At 48.4% G+C, this 23,600-nt stretch overlaps 4 protein-coding genes across 5 annotated transcripts; 1 reads left to right on the forward strand and 3 right to left on the reverse strand.

Moving 5' to 3' along the window:
* Positions 1-417: 417 nt before the first annotated feature.
* ctdspl2a (CTD (carboxy-terminal domain, RNA polymerase II, polypeptide A) small phosphatase like 2a) lies at positions 418-5,208 on the reverse strand. Of its 2 annotated transcripts, none has more exons than XM_011607652.2 (13): positions 4,966-5,208; positions 3,766-3,977; positions 3,518-3,653; positions 3,290-3,436; positions 2,949-3,182; positions 2,550-2,643; positions 2,299-2,410; positions 2,132-2,218; positions 1,993-2,055; positions 1,826-1,905; positions 1,627-1,753; positions 1,456-1,551; positions 418-1,391 (listed from the first exon to the last, which is right to left on the reverse strand). In XM_011607652.2, the coding sequence occupies exons 2-13, from the start codon at positions 3,952-3,954 to the stop codon at positions 1,326-1,328; spliced, it is 1,431 nt and encodes a 476-aa protein (XP_011605954.1). In that variant the 5' UTR covers positions 3,955-3,977; positions 4,966-5,208; the 3' UTR covers positions 418-1,325. The 2 variants fall into 2 exon arrangements, with proteins under 2 accessions (XP_011605954.1, XP_011605953.1); XM_011607651.2 differs by having other exon boundaries at positions 4,970-5,207.
* Positions 5,209-5,660: 452 nt separating this feature from the next.
* Positions 5,661-10,184, reverse strand: LOC101067390 (sulfide:quinone oxidoreductase, mitochondrial-like). Its single transcript, XM_003967715.3, has 10 exons — positions 10,044-10,184; positions 8,231-8,435; positions 7,978-8,148; positions 7,843-7,896; positions 7,565-7,759; positions 7,274-7,483; positions 6,757-6,940; positions 6,307-6,374; positions 6,052-6,230; positions 5,661-5,969 (listed from the first exon to the last, which is right to left on the reverse strand). The coding sequence occupies exons 2-10, from the start codon at positions 8,426-8,428 to the stop codon at positions 5,912-5,914; spliced, it is 1,317 nt and encodes a 438-aa protein (XP_003967764.2). The 5' UTR covers positions 8,429-8,435; positions 10,044-10,184; the 3' UTR covers positions 5,661-5,911.
* Positions 10,185-10,615: 431 nt separating this feature from the next.
* On the reverse strand, positions 10,616-15,418 carry LOC101067169 (sulfide:quinone oxidoreductase, mitochondrial-like). Its single transcript, XM_003967714.3, has 10 exons — positions 15,265-15,418; positions 13,868-14,073; positions 13,613-13,783; positions 13,478-13,531; positions 13,200-13,394; positions 12,909-13,118; positions 12,588-12,771; positions 11,931-11,998; positions 11,676-11,854; positions 10,616-11,593 (listed from the first exon to the last, which is right to left on the reverse strand). Exons 2-10 carry the CDS (start codon positions 14,063-14,065, stop codon positions 11,536-11,538), a joined length of 1,317 nt encoding a protein of 438 aa, XP_003967763.1. The 5' UTR covers positions 14,066-14,073; positions 15,265-15,418; the 3' UTR covers positions 10,616-11,535.
* Positions 15,419-15,486: 68 nt separating this feature from the next.
* atp8b4 (ATPase phospholipid transporting 8B4) lies at positions 15,487-23,577 on the forward strand. Its single transcript, XM_011607650.2, has 28 exons — positions 15,487-16,178; positions 16,501-16,559; positions 17,204-17,262; positions 17,332-17,445; positions 17,514-17,612; positions 17,702-17,763; positions 17,845-17,917; positions 17,987-18,057; positions 18,155-18,234; positions 18,310-18,468; positions 18,566-18,654; positions 19,143-19,339; positions 19,411-19,619; positions 19,695-19,738; positions 19,827-19,992; positions 20,063-20,251; positions 20,331-20,446; positions 20,512-20,676; positions 20,741-20,852; positions 20,930-21,035; positions 21,133-21,274; positions 21,426-21,609; positions 21,683-21,906; positions 22,055-22,138; positions 22,266-22,511; positions 22,585-22,723; positions 22,799-22,929; positions 23,080-23,577. Exons 2-28 carry the CDS (start codon positions 16,529-16,531, stop codon positions 23,398-23,400), a joined length of 3,612 nt encoding a protein of 1,203 aa, XP_011605952.2. The 5' UTR covers positions 15,487-16,178; positions 16,501-16,528; the 3' UTR covers positions 23,401-23,577.
* Positions 23,578-23,600: the final 23 nt, after the last annotated feature.

Genomic DNA, 23,600 nt, shown 5'->3' on the forward strand with positions numbered 1-23,600 from the left:
TACGGGAGGGGGGAGGAGAAGGGGGGGGGGGGGGGGATGCTGCTGCTGCCCCCGCTGCACGGGCTCCCTCTGCAGGTAGGCCCACGACATGGCCCCGGTGTGCGCGTCAAACGGCGGCGTGAGGAATCCAGATGCGGAACATCTGGAGGGAGTACAGATGTTGCCCTCATGAGCTGCGAGCGACAGATGTGGCTGTCGCCGGAGTCGGGATGCGACTAATCATCCGCGTTTATGTTTTTACTGCAACGTTGTCAAAAGAGGCGACTTTGAAAATGAATCATTTAGAAAAACGTTCATTTCAGAGGTTTTATCTCTTAAATTGTGGGTGTAAAATGATCAGTTGGTGATTTGGTTTTATTGGCTCACAGAGTTTTGGGTTGTTTTTTTGTGTGTGTTTTCAATAAGACACTTTGCAGGTCCTATAAAAATGTATTTATTTTTCAAGTAACACTGAATACAACAGGAGTGGTCGTTCATTAGCCGATAACAGGTGATTCCTTATCCGTAAAGATTCCACATACGAGACAGGCCCGGAAACAAGATTCCAGAAAAACAAAAGGGTTAATTTGCTGGTGCTACACTTCCATTTGAGCCTCCGGTGACCACCCGAGGCGACACACTCGTGTAGAAAAGTGACCACATTTTACTTTCAAAGGGCTGAAATACCAAAGTGCAATAACACGCCTCGGCGGAGAGGAGGTCAGCGTCCAGGCACGCGCCTCCAGACGGGAGAGTCCAGCCACCGTGGCCTCGTGTTCAGTCTGTACTCGAATCTAACGCGCGACTTGAGGAACGTCCCCCTCCCAGTGATACTTCGGATTCTTCCTTTTTGAACGGCACCTTATTAAAGACAACTGCAAGTGGAGAGTAAAACATCACAGGAGTAACAACAGAAGAGCTGCTCAACAACTTCAAACACTAACAATTTACCGTCGGCTCCGTTTTATAAAAGCAAAGAAGGGGGGAGAAAAAAAAACAACGTACTAAATCAGATGAAAAAATTAAAAACCTTTTAAGAAAAAAAGGTGCTATGTACAGGTATTTACAGGCGAGATCGAAGATTATACAGGTTCGACTGGACGCCGAGGTCCTTAAAATCCAACACGTGTTTGTGACATTCACTTTTGTCAATTCGAAATCATCTTCAAAAGACAAAACCCCGCCCCCAAAGTCCAAAAATCACCTCCTCTCTCTCCCCACTCGGGCGTCGCGTTACTTTTTCTTTTTTTCTTTTTTTTTTTGCGTTGTGTAAAAATGTATATTCATCATAATCGAAGAAATCCATGAATGCTTCAGCCGGGGCCGCCGTCCCTCCGCCGGCGCCTTCAGTCCGGAGGGAGGAGGTCGTGCAGGCGGAAGCGTTTACGGATGTGCGGTCTGACGTCCTCGTTCTGCAACACACACCACTTAGTCCCTGACCACAGAGGAAGCAGGCAGCACCTCACAACCACCTACCAGCTCCACCAGGCTCTCCAGGAAAGGAACCAGCTTCTCCAGCTCGTTGTCGTTCCTGTCCATGAACCAGCTCTCGATGGGGATCCCGTTGGAGAGCTGGAAAACAAACAAGCCGCTGTGGAGCCGAGCCAAGGTCGCGCGGACACGTCGTGGCCGTGGGCCGCGTTTTACCTGATAGGCGAAGGCTTGCGGTGAGTTGTCGATGATGATGGTCTTGGAGAGATCCCGACCCAGGATGTTCAGGTCTTTGATGTAGTTCCCCTGGACGCACACGCAGTGCTCACGGAACAGCCTGTGCCTGAGGGACACAGCGAGGGAAGCGTCAGGGGCTGGAGCCTGACGTCCTGGACTCGGGTGGGCCGTCACTCACCTGACCAGCTGCTTCCTTGGATCCAGGATGTTCAGCAGCTTGTCAGCGTAGACTTTCTTAGAGGCCGTGAAGAGAATGATCTGAAAAGGTTCAACAGACAGCAGCTAAAGGCCGACGCGTTTCTGTGCATCCAGGGTCACGTGGAGGGAGAACCAAAACCCCCTCACCTCATACTTCTGACACATGCGCTCGAGGAACTCGCGGAAAAACGGCCTCAGTCGGACATAAACCTGCAGCGGGGGGAGAAGAGCAGCTGTCAAAGAGACGCCAGGCCTTCAATCACAGACAGGAAGTGAGGCGACCGACCTGGTATATTACATCTTGAAAGAGCACAGGGAAGGTCAAGGCCGCGTCTTCGAGTTCATTCAAACTACAGTGGACGAGAGTTTCATCCTGACAACAGAAGGCAGGACGTCAGCGAGCGTGCAAAAACACCACAGGTGGGTTGATCCCAGGCAGCGCCTTCTGCTCACCAGATCCAGGACCAGGGAGAACTCCGGAGTGCTGCGCGTTTTCAAAGGTAGCGCCGGCTTGCGTGTTAACTGCTCTTCTGTCAGAGGAGGCACGTGCTTGATGAAGAAGTAACTGGAAGGAGAGGGGACAAAAAGACCTTCAGGCGACCCTCCATAACACATGAAAATAACTAAATATAATGGAGATGGAGGAGAACACAGGATATTGGTGTCGCCATCTAGTGGCGAACGTGTCAACAGTTTGTACTCACGGATCAAAAACTTCCCAGTCCTCCTCATACGAGGTTTCTGCAGGAGCTGGAGGTAGCATGTGCGGGTAACCACCGTCTGGCATGCAACCCGGAGCTGAAAGTGTGAAAATGTTAAGAGGAACGAAGCAAAGGGAGCCTCTCCGGTCGTAATTTATCCAGTCGTCAATCGGTTAACCAGAGATCTAATCAATGCTCATAATGTTGTGCTTATGGCAAAGTTAAACTAATTCAAATGTCTATGAGGTTTTCTGAAGGTGGCTGAATGTTTTTAGATGATACAACCTTACTAAAGAAGGGCAGAGCAAAGGTTTGCTATATATTTATGTATAAATAACACCCGGGGCATTAAAAGGACGCGTGCAAAGCTCATTAACAGCACGAGTTGCAGGGAGGTCTGACCTGTCAATGGTGGCATGTCTGTCTCAGTGACTATTTCTCCTTCTTCTACGGTTGAATCAGAGCTTATCTGAAGCCTCTGCGGTAAGACGGGGGCCATGTGGCACGAGGTGATGGCCTCCGTGGACGTGAGAGTGCTGCTTGGCATTTCTTCAGCCTGCTCGATGTCCAGCTGCTTCATGATCTCCTCCGCTTCCATGGCCTGGCCTGGAGAATCCGAGCCAGGAGTGGCTGAAACTACGGGAAATCCCAGCAGCGTTCAGAGGAAAACGATTCCAAAGGGTTTCGTTTTTTTTTAAATCTTTGTAGCCGTGCACAGTTGTGCCACAGGGAAGTTGTTTTACCAGTTTTTGTTGCTGCTGAGAAGAAGTTGTAGACAGGAGAGAAGATGGTCCCGAGCAGGGTGGTGCGTGGCGGGCTGTTGGCGGCCTCAACGGCGGTCTCAAGTTTACCGTTTGGCTTTAGCGGTTTACTGTTGCAGGTCATTGAATCTGAAACAACAACATATGTGCTGCAAGGCAACGGCAATCAAGGAACACGTCCCGATGTCGTCTGTTCAGAAGAAGCGGCACCTTTAGCGGGATGCTTCCTGCAACCTCTGGAGACGGATTTGCTGGAAAGGCCTCTAGACTGTGGTGTAGAAGTAATTAGATCACTCTCAGGCTGGCAATCAATACGACTCCTCTTGGTAGGGATGTCCTGCTCCACCTGAATCAACGGGCAGAAGCAAACGGTGAAGGACGCAAAGATCGATTACAGATATGAAGGAATAAATCACTGATGTCGGGGCACTTTTCAGTCGTTCACCACCAGCACCCACCTTGACAGCATTTCCACGGATGATTTTTTTGATGGTGGACAGCAGGCCTGTTTCATTCTTCTGCATTTTGCCTGGACCTCTGACCGGGGATGGCTCCACTTCACAGTGTTTCCGTTTGGCCTGGGATGGGTGGTTCCGTCGTCCTGAGACTGGCTGCTGAGGAGCTTTACGCACTCTCAGCCTCATCATGCTCCAGCATCACATAGAAAAACCTGCCCGGAGACGGGGGCAACAATAAGGTTAAACCTGGTTTCACCGTCAACCATTTCAGGAAGGCAACTGGACTCCTCCTCATACGATGAGGGTCACGTAAATGTCAGACAGTGGCAACAGTTTCAGCATCACCAACTCCTGTTTACTATTTTTCACTTCCTGTTTTCACTTCTTGTAACAACATTGGATGTCAGGACGTGGTGTAGTCGTGGAAATAAGGGTGCGGTGTAAACGGAACCAACGGATGCTTTTCACAATTGACAAAGTAATTCAGTGCAGAGGGCTTTCAGAACCACATCTAGACCAGCCGGACCGGTGAGCATAGTGGGCGGATAGGTTAGACAGACAGTCGCGGCAATGCTGAAACCGAATCTACATACTTAGCAGTAGAAACGTGCTTTAGCATGGAATAAAAACGTGATCAGGGGTGTTACAACATCTGTAGAAAACTGTCTATCAAGTAAGAGCGATGCCGAACATCGTTATGTAACAGCGCATAGACTGACAACAACGTCAGCTATGGTTAGCATTAAGCGGCAGCTGGAATCAGCATTAAAAGCCACATTTCTCCCCCCACCCGGCCAGGTTTAAGGCAGCCACAATCCAAATTTGCCGCTGCCGGTTCGTGGTGGCGACGCGTATCCCCGCAACCTCTACACAGATGCTGTATGTGGATTCCGTGGCTAGCGGTTAGCATTTCGAGCTAACAAAACGCAAACGACAGCAAAATTGATGCTGCAACCGTATGTACATGTACTGCAGCGATGCAAACCGCCCGCCCGTCCGAGAATTTTCACGTGTTAATTCGGCAAACTGTCCCGAAATTCAGCGAACATCAGGAAGCTAGCGTTAGCTACGCTCTTGCGTCATTTTGTTCGCTTCAATGGCTATTTTCAGTCTCCAGACTACGCCCCCTTCGCTAGCTAACTTTAGCCGCTAATTAGCAGAAGACATATTTTTTGTTTACATGTCGACGCCGATTCTCACCTACCGACGGTCGACGGGGCGCTTCCAAAGACGACGCGGGTCTTTCGGCTTCTACCGCCGCGAAGGTGGCGGCCTCCGTTAGAGGTCAGTCCGTGGTTGCTGCTGCCAGCGGGGTTTGCGTGTCGGCAGTCACTGGTTAACCGTGTCTGCGGGCGCCATTTCCCGCCTCATCCCAAACATAACGTTAGTGGTGCGCAGGAGAATGCGACACGCACACGCGGACGGAAACCGACGTGGCGGCGCGCGGCGGAAACGACAGGAAAATGTGCGCGCGCGCCCGCGCGAACGCATAAAGGCTGGGCAGAGACCGCGAGCTGCTGTCGCTTCACGCGCTTTAACAAAAATCAACAAAAATAGCGCGACAATCGTTTAAATATCGTTGTTTAACATGAACCTTGAACAAGATTATCGTCTTTTTTTAAATCCTCTTTTTTTTTTTTTTAGAAAAAAAAACTTTGAAAACGATCATTCTAAATTTCCTGTAAAACAAACATTTATCAAAATAGGATGGTTTTCTTCTTGGCTTTACATCATCAGTTGTTGCTTTTCGATCAGAATAAAATGTCGACTGCTGTTTATGTCTTTAATACATCATTTGACATAAAAAAAATTGACAATATAGTACATATATGCGGCATATACAAACGATCGGCTCTACATGCTTAAATGTTAGTATAGCTCCTGTACTACAGTATCAGTAAAGATATTTATTATTCACCAACACAATGTGTATACAGTTTTTTTTAATCTGCAGTGATCACATTTTAATGAGCACATTTACACACAGTCAGAAAGACTTTTCAGCTGGAATTATATGAACAGCATTTGCAATGATTTGCACATTAATGGTTGAACGTTCTACAAGAACACTCGAGTTTTGTAAACTAAATGGTGCAACATTGTTTTTTTTTTTTTCTCGTAAAATCATTTCACCATCAACACGGCCTCACTTCATCCCGAGATGCAGCAGTTTTCTGTAGGGTCCCGGTCCGCCCCACAGGCCCCTGATGTTTACAGAAGGAGAAAATAAATGAGAACGCTGAGCTCACGTTGCTTCCTTTCAACACCTGCTGCCCTGCAGCTCACCTGAGGAGTCCGTGCCAGTAGAGGTGCGGCATCAGGTCGGCCTTCATGTGGTACATGAGCCGTCTTTCTTTGGCCTGGTTGATGGGAAACGTCTCCAGAGGTTGCAGGTTGTAATCGAATTCCGCCAGGATGACCGTGTTGTAGCTGGTGACCAGCGGACACGACGTGTAGCCGTCGTACTGCGAAGAAGAAGACGAGCAGTTACAGGCGCCCGTCTGCAGGCGCAGGCCTATTTAGGGCCTTTTGGCCCCTCACCTTCTTGTCCGGCTTCTCCTTCTTCAGGGTTTTGCTGATGGTTCTGTTCAGGATGGCAGACTGAGCCGCTGAGAAAGAGAAACAGGTGGTGCAAAGTTGACCTCTTGACCTCAAACCAGCATGAAATGATTTTAATGTAACTGCCGACACGTGTTTCTGCTCCTAATCTGCAACTATAATCAGCAAAACATCAGGACAAACACCATAAGCTTGATGTGTTGGTAGCAAGGACGCACAAATTAAACCAGGTTATCACCAGTTGCCTCAACTGGAAAATCAAACACAGACAGATTTATGAGGCCTGAATCTTCCTGTGTACACATTATACACAATCACACAGCAGTGTTTTGATTAGTTTTCTGTCACATTTAAGGTGATTTTTCTACCGGGCCTCCACTAACACATGTTCACCACCGGACTGCTGCAGCATCAGGATAAATAACCACTCACCGACAGCAGCGGCGGTCCTGACCGTGGGCAGGTTGGTGCAGTCGCCGATCCCAAACACGTTGGGATACCTCTTGTGTTGGAGGGTGTCTCTGTCTACATCCAACCAGCCAACCTCATCTGCCAGCGGGCCGCCTTTGATGGCCAGACTGGGCCCCATCGGTGGCGTGACGTGAAGCATTTCGTACTAAAAAAAATAAATACGTGGGATTCTGTTTTCATGACACAATATTTGGGCGATCCTGGTTAACCTTTAAGAGTGAAGCAAGATGATTTTGATAGTTTTGTGGAGTGAATATTGTCAAGATATTATTATTGTCTTTATGGATCCACGTTGAAGCCACGAAACCCGTCAGTACAAAAAGCGTACGGCGTGCTGATGGTTAGGATGAACCGAAGCTGGTTTGGCTCTGTGCAGACGCAGTGACGGATTTTCATGGAAGGTTTTGTGGCTTCAGTGTGGATCTTGCAGCTTGTTAAGGAATAAGGAATTAAGGAATAATTACGAATAATTAGTAACCTCAATCACTGTGGTTTCACCTGGTTTGTCCAGGTTCTCAAAGACCGCCTCCTGCTTGTCTGCCCGCACTTCGATCAGATTTTGTCTCAGGTTCACTTGCAGGTCCCGCTGTTTTACAATCTCCCACAGTGAGTCGGCATATTTCTTAACGCCAAACAACACAGGAAGTGATGTGTTGTAGATGATTTTGGCCTTTGACCGTTTCCCCGTCTGGAACAGAAACATACAGGCGCTTGTTTAACCCATGAAAGATGAGCGGTCTCCAGGTTCCCACAGGGATGGTTCAGGTACCTTTCTGAGATAGGAGTCAGACAAGTACATGATCTTCTGTGGCGCTCCGGCGCACTTCACCGGCGTGTTTGGGAAGCTGAACACGGCATTGCCTCCTTTAAAGTTCTGCAGGGCGTTCCACGTCTTCTCCACCGTCTGGATGGAGTAGTTTGATCCAATCTTGGGATGCTCAAACCCGTCTGGAAGCCCCTTAATCTACATTTGAACAGAGTTTCCTGAGATGTAGCTGAGTTTAGCAGGAGCAGCATGAGCAGAGGTGGAGGGAAAAACATCTTTACCCTTTCATAATGGAGCTGTAAGCCAAGAGCGACGATCAGATACTCGTAGGAGATCTGAAACGTGAAAAATTCAGCTTCACGTAGCAACTGATTTACCAGCAGTTTCTGTGTAAATGTCCCCTATCGCAGACGTACTTCAGTCCCATCATCCGTGCGGACGGTATTTGTGTCTGGGTTTATTTCCTCAACTTTAGATTTCACCCACTTCACCCCGGACGGCATGACGCTGGCGGTGGAACGACCCGAAGAAGCCGCCGTTTTGGCACCGGCACCCACCAGCGTCCATATTGGCTGATAGTAGTGCATCTGGAATTAGAGTTGGACAAACTGTTGATTTGTGTGTGTGTGTGTGTGTGTTGCAGCCTCACAGACACACACGGCTCCTTGCCTCGCTGGGTTCCACAACGGCCACGTTCTCGGCTCCCATCATCCTCTTCATCCGTGCGCTCATGGCGATTCCTCCACTTCCTCCCCCGAGGACGAGCATCTTGTAATGCTGTTTGGCGGAGACGCTGCTGCTGGTGTGAAGACTGGAGACGGAGATGCTCCTGGGGGGGCACCGCCCCAGTCCACGCAAGGCCGCCATTTTCTCTCTGGAAAAGATGTAAAGGTTGTTTTTGAGGGTTTCTTGGGGGGAGTTTTTCCTTGGTTGATATGAAGGTGTAAGGCTGAGGATGGTCACCATCCAATGGGCTAATGATCGAATGACGACCCATCAGGAATAATTGCGATCTCTGTACATCTGCAAAAACAAATACCTCCCCCGGGTGCACGGAAGCAGGCCTGTGCCCGGTGACTTTAGCAAAAGGTGTTTAATCACGAGCAATACTGCTCATCACACCTTCAACAGTTACGCTTCTATAGCTTGAGCCCATCCAGGAGAATCATGGCCGAGGTTGACTTTGGTCACATCGGTGTAAAACATTAACTAAAATGTTGCTGCCTTCATCTTCACAATCACAGCTAACTTTGCGATGTGTAAATTTCCAAGTTCCCCATGTAATTTGGGAAGAATCGGCTTCAAGGTTCTTCCACCAACATCGTCATCAGCCACTTGTCAAAGCAAGCTGGGTGGAGCACGTCTACAGATCTTGAGTAGCAGTTCACATAAGCATGAAGGTGAAGCCACAAAACGCAAAGAAAAGGGAAAAAAGGGCCGCATGGAGGCCCGTTTACGCACCCAAACACTTGGAAATGTGTGTCAAAAATATAATAATGCTTAAAAGAGAAGCTGGTGTTGGTTTTAAGGGCCTGGGAATCTGCGACGTCTCTTAGCCTTAAAGTTTTAGGGCGATAGAAAAAGAGTGTGGAACAGAACTGAGCACATAAGCACAACACTTGAAATAAATAAAGCTGCTCTTGACTTCAGTTTGGGAACTTTCCACATTGGCACACTTAAGGGAAAGGGGTCAAAGGGCAGGAAGGAGGGGCAGAGGGGATATAATGCTGTTGGATTGACGCGCATGTGTGGCAGACATGCATCGTGCACATGCACATTTCTCACGGAACTCGCTGCTGTCAGCGGCTTTTGGCGTATTTTAATGTACAAATGATCTAAATTGATCTTATTTAGACACTGGTGCACATATAATGCGAGTGCACGCATGATTTAACTGAGGCGGCCGAATCAGAAGTCATTTATTACGATTTAATAAATCTGCACGGTTCCAAAGGTTGTGAGTAAAGTCCAAAAATAAACCCCAACGAGATCAGAAGACCATAAATAAAACACTTAAGGTTCGAGTGTAGATAGTTATTCTAGAAAATGGATACTTTGACTTTAAAAGTTATTCCTTCTGAGGGTTCACCCGGGACACCAACATCTTTTTATAGTCACTGAATGTAAATTGGCCGCATTAGGAAAGGGTTTATTTCAGATTACCGTCTCTACCGTCATGCTGGAGCCTAATTGGTTGATCGTTGACGCGCGGTGCGCCACGGTGAAGAAAACCAACTGTACTCTGCAATCAATGATGAATTACAATCCCCAAATCGATTAGGTTACAGAATTTAACCACAGCGACAGGAGTTTAAAGTCTGGTGATTTATATTAATTTGGTCTGAAACATTGCGCACTAATCTGCGCAGTGGTCGGATCTCGGCTCCCCCACTGCGTTGGCTGCTACACGGTGCAGCCCTGTCACATATTTAGGTGACTGTTCCTCTCCAAGCCGTCGCAAAAGACCCATAAGGTCACTCACCTCCACAGGGGCTGCCCGCTCGGTTTTATTCCCTAGAGAACAAACCTCTCCTAATATATCAGCGGCGCGCAACGCGTAAAACTGCAGCTCCCGCCTCCGCTGGAGAAAAGTTCTCGAATCGATTTGGAGTTTACTGGATTCCGGGCGGGTCGTCGCTCCTTAATCAGCCTCACGGCCAATCAAAAGTCAGCTGGGGGCGCAGGATGGGGGGGGGGGGGGGGGGGGGGGATTTCTTTCTCTCGGTGAATGATTAGTTTTCTAAACCCAGAATAAACCTCTAAATGACCAAATACTGGCAGGTAATGGTGTTGTTTTAGTTAGTGAACTTGGGAAGGAGAAAGAAAAGGTATAAGATTCTTTCTAAATTCGGAGGACCATTTCCACCTGTGATCTTTGGTGCCGTGGCCCTTCAGCAGGTTCTTCCAGGCTCTACAGCTGAGCTCCAGGTAACCGAGCCCCTTGAAAGCAGTGATATACTTCACAAAACACGAATCTTCACAACAAATTCAGCAAAACTCTCCTGTCCAATTTCAGCAGTCCGGGGATGGAATTTGTGCATGGTTCTCAGGAGCTTGATGTTCACAGGTTCTTTCATTTTTATTTTCTCCATTGATTGCAACAAAATTCTTAAACCCTCCAAAGTGAGACATTCAGTCGGGGTTGTAGCTGAATAAAACGTCCCCCGTTTACACATATATGTACAGATAAAGATTGACAAAACACTACATATATGCACCAAGTAAAAACCAATGACTGATTTGTAAAGGCTAAAAGCAAGAATTGATTTCAGAGATAAAATGACTTCAGACAGAAAATCAGCCTTATTTCATTTTTGCCATGTCAGTAACTCCCCCGAATCTAAAACAATGTCATTTGCACACAAACCTGAAATGTATGTTTTAACCGGTGCTGTCGAACGTTTAAAACGGTTGAAGATTCACTTTCAGTCCACATTAATCGTGTTTCATTTTGCACGAGCGGACTCGATGAGGAGGGCAGCGACCTGTTAGCTGAGGTGCTAACAGAATCGCTGGCTAACGCTTGTGTCATTGTGGTGTTTTAACCTGGAAGTGCTTCGGTAAAAAGAAAACTCCCTCCTGCCGAGTCTGCATGAGACCTTCTATCGCTCGACTCTTCCGTCTTTTGGGTGTTTTTGGACATCGCACCTTCCATCTTTATCAGTTGCATCTGCTGCCTGTCACTACGGGACCAAAAAACAGCCCAAAATATGTTACTAGAGACACTCGGGGTCACTCGCCGCTGTTTTAACGCCTTAAATTTGACAGCTCAAGTTTTTACTAAACTGGAATGATCTCATTTCAGTCTTTTACACGACAATAAAACAGACTTTTGAGGTTGAACTACATGATTGGCACTTGCAGAGATGCGCGCGACGATGATTGAACATTCCACACGAGCGCTCGTGTTTAGTAGCACAGATGGCGCAACATTAGCACATATTAGACTCAAATAGTAAAATCACCCCACGGCCTCACTTCATCCCGAGATGCAGCAGTTTTCTGTAGGGTCCCGGTCCGCCCCACAGGCCCCTGATGTTTACAGAAGGAGAAAATAAATGAGGACGCTGAGCTCACGTTGCTTCCTTTCAACACCTGCTGCCCTGCAGCTCACCTGAGGAGTCCGTGCCAGTAGAGGTGCGGCATCAGGTCGACCTTCATGTGGTACATGAGCCGTCTTTCTTTGGCCTGGTTGATGGGAAACGTCTCCAGAGGTTGCCCGTTGTAATCGAATTCCGCCAGGATGACCGTGTTGTAGCTGGTGACCAGCGGACACGACGTGTAGCCGTCGTACTGCGAAGAAGAAGACGAGCAGTTACAGGCGCCCGTCTGCAGGCGCAGGCCTATTTAGGGCCTTTTGGCCCCTCACCTTCTTGTCCGGCTTCTCCTTCTTCAGGGTTTTGCTGATGGTTCTGTTCAGGATGGCAGACTGAGCCGCTGAGAAAGAGAAACAGGTGGTGCAAAGTTGACCTCTTGACCTCAAACCAGCACGAAATGATTTTAATGTAACTGCTCCTAATCAGCAACTATAATCAGCAGCAGCTTCACAAACTGATTGTATCAGTAACGCAGTGCGCTGAATGCGCAGGAGCCCCAGAACGTTCAAGCCCCTCCTGAACATTTTAGGGTCACTACTGATGATTTGGAACGAACGCACAGGCAGAACTCTCCCAAATGATGGGCTCCACTAATTAAACCAGGTTATCAGCACTAAACTCAATTGGAAAATTAAACAGGTTTATGAGGCCCAGACCATCATAAACCCACATTTCGGTCTCTCAGGCGGAGGATGATGGCGTCATTGAGATACAGGGGGGATCATATAAAAGCTCCAGTCAGACCCGCTTTAACCCAGCAGCTGCTCAGAAACCTTTCCTGACTGTGAAGCTATTGTACATCCTGCTATTGCAGTGTTGCGTAAGTATTTTACAGCGCAACACACCCACTGTGAATAAGGGCTGTCCACCTCACACAGGAAATGAGGGCGAGTGGAGTTTCCAGCGTTGCGCTGATACCGACGTCTTACCGACAGCAGCACCGGTCTTGGCCGTGGGCAGGTTGGTGCAGTCGCCGATCCCAAACACGTTGGGATACCTCTTGTGTTGGAGGGTGTCTCTGTCTACATCCAGCCAGCCAACCTCATCTGCCAGTGGGCCGCCTTTGATGGCCAGACTGGGCCCCATCGGTGGCGTGACGTGAAGCATTTCGTACTGGGAACAAATGTTTATCCCGTTTAATGAAACCTGCCAGACGCCCGAGCTCGGCCGGAGGAAGTTAAACATTTAAAGTGTGTGTACAGAAAACAGTCGCCATTATCAAAAAACATGACGTCAAGTTTCAGGTTTACCTCAACCACTGTGGTTTCACCTGGTTTGTCCAGGTTCTCAAAGACCGCCTCCTGCTTGTCTGCCCGCACTTCGATCAGATTTTGCCTCAGGTTCACTTGCAGGTCCCGCTGTTTTACAATCTCCCACAGTGAGTCGGCATATTTCTTTATGCCAAACAACACAGGAAGTGATGTGTTGTAGATGATTTTGGCCTTTGACCGTTTCCCCGTCTGGAACAGAAACATACAGGCGCTTGTTTAACCCATGAAAGACGAGCGGTCTCCAGGTTCCCACAGGGATGGTTCAGGTACCTTTCTGAGATAGGCGTCAGACAAGTACATGATCTTCTGCGGCGCTCCGGCGCACTTCACCGGCGTGTTTGGGAAGCTGAACACGGCATTGCCTCCTTTAAAGTTCTGCAGGGCGTTCCACGTCTTCTCCACCGTCTGGATGGAGTAGTTTGATCCAATCTTGGGATGCTCAAACCCGTCTGGAAGCCCCTTAATCTACATTTGAACAGAGTTTCCTGAGATGTAGCTGAGTTTAGCAGGAGCAGCATGAGCAGAGGTGGAGGGAAAAACATCTTTACCCTTTCATAATGGAGCTGTAAGCCAAGAGCGACGATCAGATACTCGTAGGAGATCTGAAACGTGAAAAATTCAGCTTCACGTAGCAACTGATTTACCAGCAGTTTCTATGTAAATGTCCCCTATCACAGACGTACTTCAGTCCCATCATCCGTGCGGACGGTATTTGCGTCTGGGTTTATTTCCTCAACTTTAGATTTCACCCACTTCACCCCGGACGGCATGACGCTGGCGGTGGAACGACCCGAAGAAGCCGCCGTTTTGGCACCGGCACCCACCAGCGTCCATATTGGCTGATAGTAGTGCATCTGGAATTAGAGTTGGACAAACTGTTGACTTGTGTGTGAGTGTGTGTGTGTGTCGCAGCCTCACAGACACACACGGCTCCTTGCCTCGCTGGGTTCCACAACGGCCACGTTCTCGGCTCCCATCATCCTCTTCATCCGTGCGCTCATGGCGATTCCTCCACTTCCTCCCCCGAGGACGAGCATCTTGTAATGCTGTTTGGCGGAGACGCTGCTGCTGGTGTGAAGACTGGAGACGGAGATGCTCCTGGGGGGGCACCGCCCCAGTCCACGCAAGGCCGCCATTTTCTTTCCTGGGGAAAAACAAACAAACCAATGTTTGAGGAACTGCAGCGCGACAGCTCCTGGAAACAAATCACACTTCCACTTTTGTTTTCAGGCCGTTGGAAGGTCGCAGCAGCTGTTTCAGCGTTAGCTAACACTGTGTGTGGTTTAACGTGTTCTGACAAGTTCAAGACAGAGCTGATTCCCAGTGGTGTAGATCAGGGGTCAGCAACCCAAAATGTTGAAAGAGCCATATTGGACCAAAAAAAAAAACAATCTGAAAAAATATAATGAAGGCAACTCTTGCTGTAAGTGTCTGTATTAGCTATATTACCCTAATATCAAAATGATAATTAGGCTACAAATACATAATGAGCATTCATGATTAAATGTTTACTGTCCCTGCAGCATCCTGGAGAGAATGACGCATCTGCTGTACGATGGTGCTTTCAGGTTTGAAGTTTACACATTTTTACAGCATTGGAAAACTTTAAGAATGTTTGTCACGTCTTTCCTCCTACAGAAATTATATAATAAAACAAAACATATTCACACCCTCTTTTTCCATTTTTATATTATTGAAAAAGGCGGCGCCATTCCTGGATGTCATAAACCAGCCAGTGGCTGTTTCTGTAATTTAATTATATAGTATAAGTGCTGGTTCTGCAGGTTCTTTGTAAACCCCACAGGACTAATTTCAAAGGTCAACACGTAGATTACAGTCGATCACTACAATAGCAGGACGGCTGTGACCTGAGCTAACCTCATTTTGACAGTGGCGCACACATACCTGTGCGCACAGATGACGCATGAGGACAAGGTCGAAAATCATTTATTACGGTGTGATAAATGGGCCTATTTCCACATTTTTTGTTTGCAGGACAAAAAGGGACTCTAACGAGATTATAAGGGTCAAAATAAAAGGTGCAGAAAGTGCGTGCTCACGGCAGATTTGGCCTGCGTGAATTTTCAGCTACTCCTTCTGGGCATCGACATTTCTGACAGCCACTGCGCGTAAAATGGCTGCATCGGAAAAGTGCAACTTTCAGGTTATAATCTCGCCCATGCAGCTACTTCCTCCCCACGGAACCAATTCCACGCTGCGCAGCAACGCTACATAAAACCCCTCAACCACGACGGCCCGACGCAGCTCTCATGGCTGCAAAAGCGCGCAGCCGTGTCACGTATGAAGGTGACAACAGACCCAGACGGTCACTCACCTCCGAGGCGCTGCGGGATCTGAACCTCGGAAGTTTCTCTCCACCGAAACCAGTTTACCGATCGGCAGTGCTGACGATCTGAACTTGTGCTCTGAGCCACCCATCTCACCAAAACGGGCCTGTCATCGAATCATTTTGGAGTTTGCTGGAATCCGGGAGGGCTGCCCCGCCCACATCGCCCGCTCGGCCAATCAAACGTCTGCACGACGGTGAAGGGTTACAGACAGTTTAATACCAAAAACGGTCGCACCTTTGTCCTTTCACAAGAGCCGACTATGACACTAATTACAACACTAATAACCGTGTTATAACACCATTTCAACATTAAATAACACGAGAACCCAGGAAGTAATGGAGTGCACGCTAACAGGTGGAAGTCAGATGAACATTTGTGTCTAATTCTCTAACTCAGGTGGAGCTCCTCCAAAATCTCCTTTCAACACCTGAACTTTGGCCCCTCACAGGTGATCCACGAGCGTGGTTTCCATGGCACCAGCAGCGCCACACCGGGCAGAAGTCTCGTCATGCAGTAACACCGTTGAAAACCTGCAAGTTTCTTTATCTCCGAGCATTTGAGTCAGATTACACACCTGCAAACCCACAGATAAGCAGTCGTCCTGGAATTTGTGCACGTTGTCAGGCCATTTTTAGCTTCTCGTGCACTCACCCATGTTATTTACATATTCTCTGTTATTTTCTCCATCCTTTCTAGCAAACGTCTGACTCTTGCCCCTCCTGACACACTCTCTACAGTCTCTGTTTACCTAAGCAGGCTCGGTGCATCCGAGTCAGGGGACTTTTCTTCCTCCCCCAGGTGGACGATTACAGCTCCTGCTGCAGCCGAGTCTGCAGAATGACCTCCACAGGATACGAGACAACATCGCAGCACTGCATTCTCTGCAAACCTGTGCCAGGTAGGGCAGCAGAATTTAAACAAGAGACTGTGTTTGCTGTGGAATAATGCAGGGATCTGTGTTGCTGGGGGGTCTCCATGAGTGCAGCTAAACAGAAGAGAAGCAACCGGCAGCTGTCAGGCCTAATGTGGAGGACAGTTCCTGCACATCCGATGACATTTTATTACACAGAAAAAGGCTGAACCTGCACTTTTTCAGTGTTTTGAGAAAATATTCGACATATTCTACCACTTCGTTACTGTGTAGCTTAAAGGAAAATGCAAAAAAATGGAAGTACAGATGATCATGACATCACAGCTCATAAATGACCTCATCCTTTAAGGGAAGCCTTTGGGATTTCCTCGGAGAAGATGGACTTCTGGAGGAGAAACGCCACCGTCAGTAGGAACACTACTCTGATGAGAGGAAATAACGAGAGGTTTGGTTAAAATGGTAGCTGGTCGCATGTCTGTAGACAGAAATGTTCCACCAAAATGATTTTACACCTCCTAATGAACTAGAAACAAAAATAAAAATGAATAATTTTTGGCCAAAGGAAAATAAAAGGCAGTTGAAATAAAGCAGGACTATTGTACAAATCTTTGAAGCTTTTGTGAAACGCCATTGTAGAATCTGCTGAAGTTAAATATATATATACATATTTATGTATTTGAATAAAATGGAAAATGCAGATTAAAATGGAATGTTTAAGTAGAGGGAAACTGTTTAAATAATAATAATGTGTTCAGTGTTAGCAGGCTGAAGCTGTTGTGTGAGACGGGCGATCATGTTGCAACACACGCACACACACACACACACACATGAAATTGGAGATGGCTCAGGACTTGTTCAGCTGTGTTCCACGCATCGCCTCGGCGGCTCTGCTCTGTGAACGTTAACACCTTGAATTCGTCCATCTTTGACCCCTGCAATAATAAAAGAAAGACTAAAATTTGACTTAACACCAGACAAGATGTGAATAAAGTCTTACTATTTCCATTATTTGAGCATATAAATGTGTTTAAATCCACTCTCCCCGTGTTTAGAGAAGGAACGGCGTGTGAAAGCGAACGCCCGGGACCACAACAGAAACTTCTCCTATGCTGTGAGTAGCGTTTGTGGGTCGTTGCCGTGCAGGTTGGGGCTGTCCGTCACCTTTCAACTGGCTCCCCAGGACAATCACATCAAAACGTCCAAGTACAACGTCTTCACCTTCCTGCCGCTCAATCTGTTCGAGCAGTTCCAGAGAGTCGCCAACGCTTACTTCTTAGTGCTGCTGATACTGCAGGTGGGTGACGCGGCGTTTTGGACTGCAGGGCCGCTCCTTTTAAAAAGTAATCAAGTCTCTTCACGCAGTTGATCCCTCAAATTTCATCCCTCTCCTGGTTCACCACCATCGTGCCTTTGGTGCTGGTGCTGGTCACCTCGGCCGTCAAGGACGCCAGAGACGACTACGTCAGTGTAGCTTTCCACCTTTTTCTTGATTCCCCCCCCCCCCCCCCCCCCCTAAATGGTGTTTCAAATCCTTCTGTTGTAAACTGCAGTTCCGACACAAGAGTGATCGGCAAGTCAACAACCGCCAGTCGCAGGTCATCATCGGGGGACGGTAACTCATCATCGGGCCTTTGTTGACCCAGCGGGAGCTGCGCGTGCCCTCTGAAATGCACATCAAATCTTTCTTTTTAAGCTTGCAGAACGAGAAGTGGAAGAACATTCAAGTGGGCGACGTCATCAAGCTGGAGAATAATCAGAGTGTTGCCGTGAGTAGACATATTTGTCTCCCCCAGCGATGTGTGGAAAGATTCCAAGGCTGATGGTTCTCCACGCAGGCGGACGTCCTCCTTCTCTGCAGCAGCGAACCCTGCGGACTCTGTTACATCGAGACCGCGGCGCTCGATGGGTAAGTGCTTCTGTTTTTGGGGTCTCCTCCCAGCTGAACGTGCCTGGAACAAAGACCAAAGCTCTGGGAATGACCAATCCATTTGTGCCCCACACAGAGAGACCAATCTGAAAGTCCGCCACGCGCTGAGCGTCACCTCGGAGATGGGAGACGTTGCAGCCTTGATGGCCTTTGATGGTGAGACGTCTCTGCTGAACCTGTTTGCTTGTCGCGCGTTCTATCCTGATGTTTCACGGAATTCGCCTTCTTCAGGAGAAGTCATCTGTGAAACTCCCAACAACAAGCTGGATAAATTCACAGGAACGTTGTGCTGGAGAGGGAGCAGATACCCTCTGGATATTGGAAAAATGCTGCTGCGAGGGTGCGTACTCAGGAACACGGAGTGGTGCTTTGGGATGGTTGTCTTTGCTGGTACGCCTTTTTTTTTGCATTCTTCATCACCATCATTATCATCATCATCTTCACATCTGCTACCCTGACACAAGAGACAGTTATTCTTTTCCTGCAGGACAGCAAACCAAGCTAATGCAGAACTGTGGAAAGGCCACGTTTAAGAGGACAAGTATCGACAAACTGATGAACACTCTGGTTTTACTGGTGAGCTTTTTCCATATTCTGTCTTAATTAAAGACAACAGTTTGGCTTTCCTTTCACCTCCTGATGTTTGCTAACATTATGTAGCCTCCGTGAGCTAAGAAACCCTTAGCAACGAGGCGCCCAAGAGCATTTTCAACAGCATTATGGAATTTCCATCAAGGGACATCAATAAAAGAGAACAAATGTTTAAAGACATCAAAATGAGCAGTGGAATTAACATGAGCTGGGAAGCTTCACTGAAACTGCACTGCTGCTAGTGCTGTTTGTTGAAGGCTATTGAATCCAGTTAGATACCCACAGTTTTCTGTTAATGCAGATAAGAATGACGATTTCAGGCCGAGCAAATAACGAAATAATCCCCACGGCAATAAAAGACAACAGCATCATATACGGGAGCCACAGTAAAACCTTCTGCCCTGACTGCTGGATGCACATGAAAACACAATCTTTTGTATTTGTATGCAATAAAATAAGGATCTATACGCCAGATCTTTGCCTTCCTTATCTTTATGGGAGCTATTTTGGCCATTGGAAACACCATTTGGGAGAGCTTGGTCGGAGTAAACTTCCAGGATTATTTGCCCTGGGACACCGTTCAGAGGAACGCTGTTTTCTCCGGCTTCCTCACCTTCTGGTCCTACATCATCATCCTCAACACGGTGGTACCCATCTCTCTGTATGTCAGGTAAGAGGACACGGTCCAAAACCTCACCTGCGCTCATTTGCTCTGATGCTAATGAAAACAACAACCCTCAGTATGGAGATTCTGAGGCTCGGCCACAGTTACTTCATCAACTGGGACCGGAGGATGTACCATGCCAAGACGGACACTCCGGCAGAAGCTCGCACCACCACCCTGAACGAGGAGCTGGGCCAGGTGGACTTCATCTTTACGGACAAGACGGGCACCCTCACGCAGAACATCATGGTCTTCAGAAAGTGCTCCATCAATGGAAAAACATATGGTGCCGAGATTTAAGTCACAGGAAATGAGTTTCTCTGCTGTCGCACGTGGAAGTGATGACATTTTGTTTTGTTAGGGGATGTTTTTGATGAGTTCAACCAGAAGGTGGAAATTACAGAGGTACTTGAAGGCGGAACAAGCGCTGATTTACCTTTTTTGTATCCGGCCGATTAGCTGTTAACTGTAAGATTTTCTGCATTTCTTTAAGAAAACTGTCGGCGTGGACTTCTCCTTCAACCCTCTCCGTGACCCAAGGTTTCAGTTTTATGATAACAGCCTGCTGGAGGCCATCGAGCTAGAGGAACCCGCCGTGCAGGAGTTCTTCAGGCTGCTGGCGGTGTGTCACACTGTCATGGCGGAGGAGAAGACTGAAGGTAAATGAGCCACATCAGCACCGGCACAAACGCACGCAAACGATTCTGATGGACGTCTCTGCGCACGAAGGGCGTTTGCTGTATCAGGCTCAGTCACCCGACGAGGGAGCTCTGGTCACAGCAGCACGCAACTTTGGGTTCGTCTTCCGCTCCCGGACCCCCGAGACCATCAGCGTGTGTGAGATGGGACGAGCCGTGACCTACCAGCTGCTGGCCATACTGGACTTCGACAACGTGCGAAAGAGAATGAGCGTCATTGGTCAGGGAGCCTGGTTGAGGATGTTTGGGACCGTGACCCAACTGGATTTCACCAACAAAGTCATGTTTCTGTTCTGTAGTGAGAAACCCAGAGGGTGACATTAAACTCTACTCCAAAGGGGCTGACACCATCATGTTTGACCTTCTGGATCCTTCCTGTGAAAACCTCATGCATGTCACCTCAGACCACCTCGGCGTAAGTCTTAGCAGCCTCTTTTCAAAAAACACTCGGTGAGATGTTTGAGTTTCTCCTTCGTGCAGGAATTTGCAGCAGATGGGCTTCGCACGTTAGCTCTGGCTTACAAGGACCTGGATGAAGAGGATTTTGGAGTCTGGATGCAGAAGCTTCACTCTGCCAGCACTGTCATCGAGGACCGTGAGGCTCAGCTGGCGGTTACGTACGAGGAGATCGAACGCGGCTTGAAGGTAAAATTGACAGCAGCTTTGTCTTCGTCGCTTCAGCCTCCTCTGACTGTCGCTCCGCTTCAAGCTTCTAGGCGCCACAGCAATCGAGGACAAACTTCAGGAAGGAGTCCCAGAAACAATCGCCAGCCTCCATCTCACTGACATTAAGATCTGGATCCTCACTGGGGACAAACTCGGTAGCTTAATTCAGCCGACGTCCGTTGACTGTTGATGAAAAAGTCCAGACGTGTAACACTGACTAGCGATGTTTCAGAGACGGCCGTGAACATCGGCTACTCCTGCAGCATGCTGCGAGACGACATGGAGGAGGTGTTTGTCGTTTCCGGTGCGACGTCACAAGACGTGCAGCATCAGCTCAGGTGCTCGTGCGTCACCTCTACACACAGAAGCAGCAGAAATCGGCCTGTATATGACACCTCAAATCCTAACAGAGCTACAAATGTTCTCTCTCTGCAGGGAGGCTAAAGGTCAAATTTTGGCCACAAGTCGAGCAAGCTGGAGAGAAGATGGTGGGGGGCCAGACGCGGCTGCAGATCAGCCTCTTTCCAAAGAAGCCGTTACAGAAGAGTTCGCGTTAGTCATCAACGGACACAGTCTGGTACTGCTTTGGTAACCACGGTCGTGTTGCTCTCTGCTGACTCTGCCACCTCTCAGCGTTCTGCTGATTGTGTCAGCTCCAGTAACGAGCAGCCGAGGGACGAGTCCCGAGCTGCGAGCTGCTCTCATGGCTGCATGTTCTGCCCCCGCAGGCTCACGCTCTGGAGCCACGGCTGGAGCTGCTGTTCCTGGACGTGGCCTGCCTGTGCAAATCCATCATCTGCAGCCGGGTGACACCGCTGCAGAAGGCCCAGGTGGTGGAGCTGGTGAAGAGGTGCAAGAGGGCCGTCACGCTGGCCATTGGAGACGGCGCCAATGACGTCAGCATGATCCAGAGTAAGTCTCGGCACCTGTCTGGTGCTGCACTTTTGGGTGTGAGTTCACGTTTTGGCTCATTTTTCTCCTCGAGCTGCTCACATCGGCATCGGCATCAGCGGTCAGGAGGGGATGCAGGCGGTTCTGGCCTCAGATTACTCCTTCGCTCAGTTTCGGTACCTGCAGAGGCTCCTGCTGGTACACGGACGCTGGTCCTACTTCCGCATTTGCCACTTCCTGTACTACTTCTTCTACAAGAACTTTGCCTTCACTCTGGTCCACTTCTGGTACAGCTTCTTCTGTGGTTTCTCAGCTCAGGTGAGGACGCTGCCGAGCAACTGGAGTTCCTACCTCACATTCTATCCTCTCGCAGCTCAATGTTGAGTATCTGGATTTGGAATTTTTGTCTTTGTGCGCAGCTGACGACAGATATGAGCAGTTTTAATGGTTTTTCTTCATTCCACAGACTGTCTATGACCAGTGGTTTATCACCCACTTCAATGTCATCTATACATCTTTACCAGTTATGGGGATGGGACTTTTTGATCAGGTAACACTTTAAAGGTTTTGCTTTTTAGGGTTGACTGTTGTGCCTGTAGACCTCCATAGAAACGACATCAGATACCTTAATGCTGCCATTTATAATAAAAATATTACAGCATCAGTATTTCCTACAGGATGTCAGCGACCAGCACAGCCTTCGCTACCCAAGCTTGTACAAGCCGGGCCAGCAGAACCTTCTCTTCAACAGACGGCAGTTCTTCCTGTGCGCGCTGCAGGGCCTGACAACATCCTGCCTCCTATTCTTCATTCCCTATGGAGCCTTCGCTGCCATGGAGAAGGAGGACGGCACCCAGATTTCCGATCAGCAAACATTTGCCGTCACCGTGGCAACATCACTGATCCTTGTCGTGAGTGTGGAGGTAAAGATATATTTTTAAAGGTCGCCTTTACTCATCCTCTAAATGTGCTTATGGTGCATGTTTGTGGCATTAGATTGGACTGGAGAAGCACTACTGGACAGCCATCAATCAGCTGTTCCTAGGGGGAAGTCTCACCATGTACTTCGCCATTTTGTTCACGATGCACAGCGACGGCATGTTTGCAGTGAATCAGAACCATTTTCCATTTGTAGGTAAGGTTGGCAGGTAGATGAGGGTGTAAAGGAGCCACACCTGTGCAGGTTGTAACTTCAGATGTGTGTCTTCAGGGACATCACGCAACTGTCTGTCAGAGGCCAACGTGTGGCTGGTGGTTGTGCTCACCACTGTGGTGTGTGTCGTGCCCAGTTTAACACTCAGGTTCCTGAGGGTTGACCTGTCCCCCACCACAACAGATAAGGTTGTTGTTACTGTGGCGATAATCACGTCACCACTGTTCTACCCCAACTGACTGGAGTTGGGAGCAGCAACAGGCTGATTTTATGCAAAATGAGCATTCTTCCTAAGCTTATTTTTAATAATGTAAAAAAACAGGTGTGTTATTCAACAGGTTCGTCATCTGCAACTATCCAGAAAGAAGGAAAAACCGCAGGAGCACATTCCGAAGCCGGTACGCAGGACCAGTTTTCGCCGTTCTGCCTACGCCTTCTCCCACCAGCAGGGCTACGGGGAGCTGATTACCTCGGGCAAAAACATGCGGACAAGCTCAGTCTCGTCCGTACGTTCCCCTCAGTCGCCACCACACTCCAGCCTCAAATGGATGGAAAACATACTGAAGGAAAAGAACAAAGTGGCGTGTGTCTCTGGTGAAAATGTCATGAACAACGGGGAAGTCGACAGGGAACAAGACGCCAAAACAGTTGACACCTGACAAACCGTGGACGCAGTGTCCTCCATCAACACGCACACAACACAAAACCTCAGTGTTTTCTTCAGGAAAACGACAACATCAGGCCAATTTTTTGATAAGCGGAGTTGAAGCAACATCCGTTTCTTCAGGGCACCTGATTTATGCAATTCGTGGACTGAATTTGACACAAGATGTTCGCTCAGGTACAATAAAGAATATTA

This window comes from Takifugu rubripes, chromosome 9 (genome assembly GCF_901000725.2).
Source record: "Takifugu rubripes chromosome 9, fTakRub1.2, whole genome shotgun sequence".
NCBI classification, from domain to species: domain Eukaryota; kingdom Metazoa; phylum Chordata; class Actinopteri; order Tetraodontiformes; family Tetraodontidae; genus Takifugu; species Takifugu rubripes.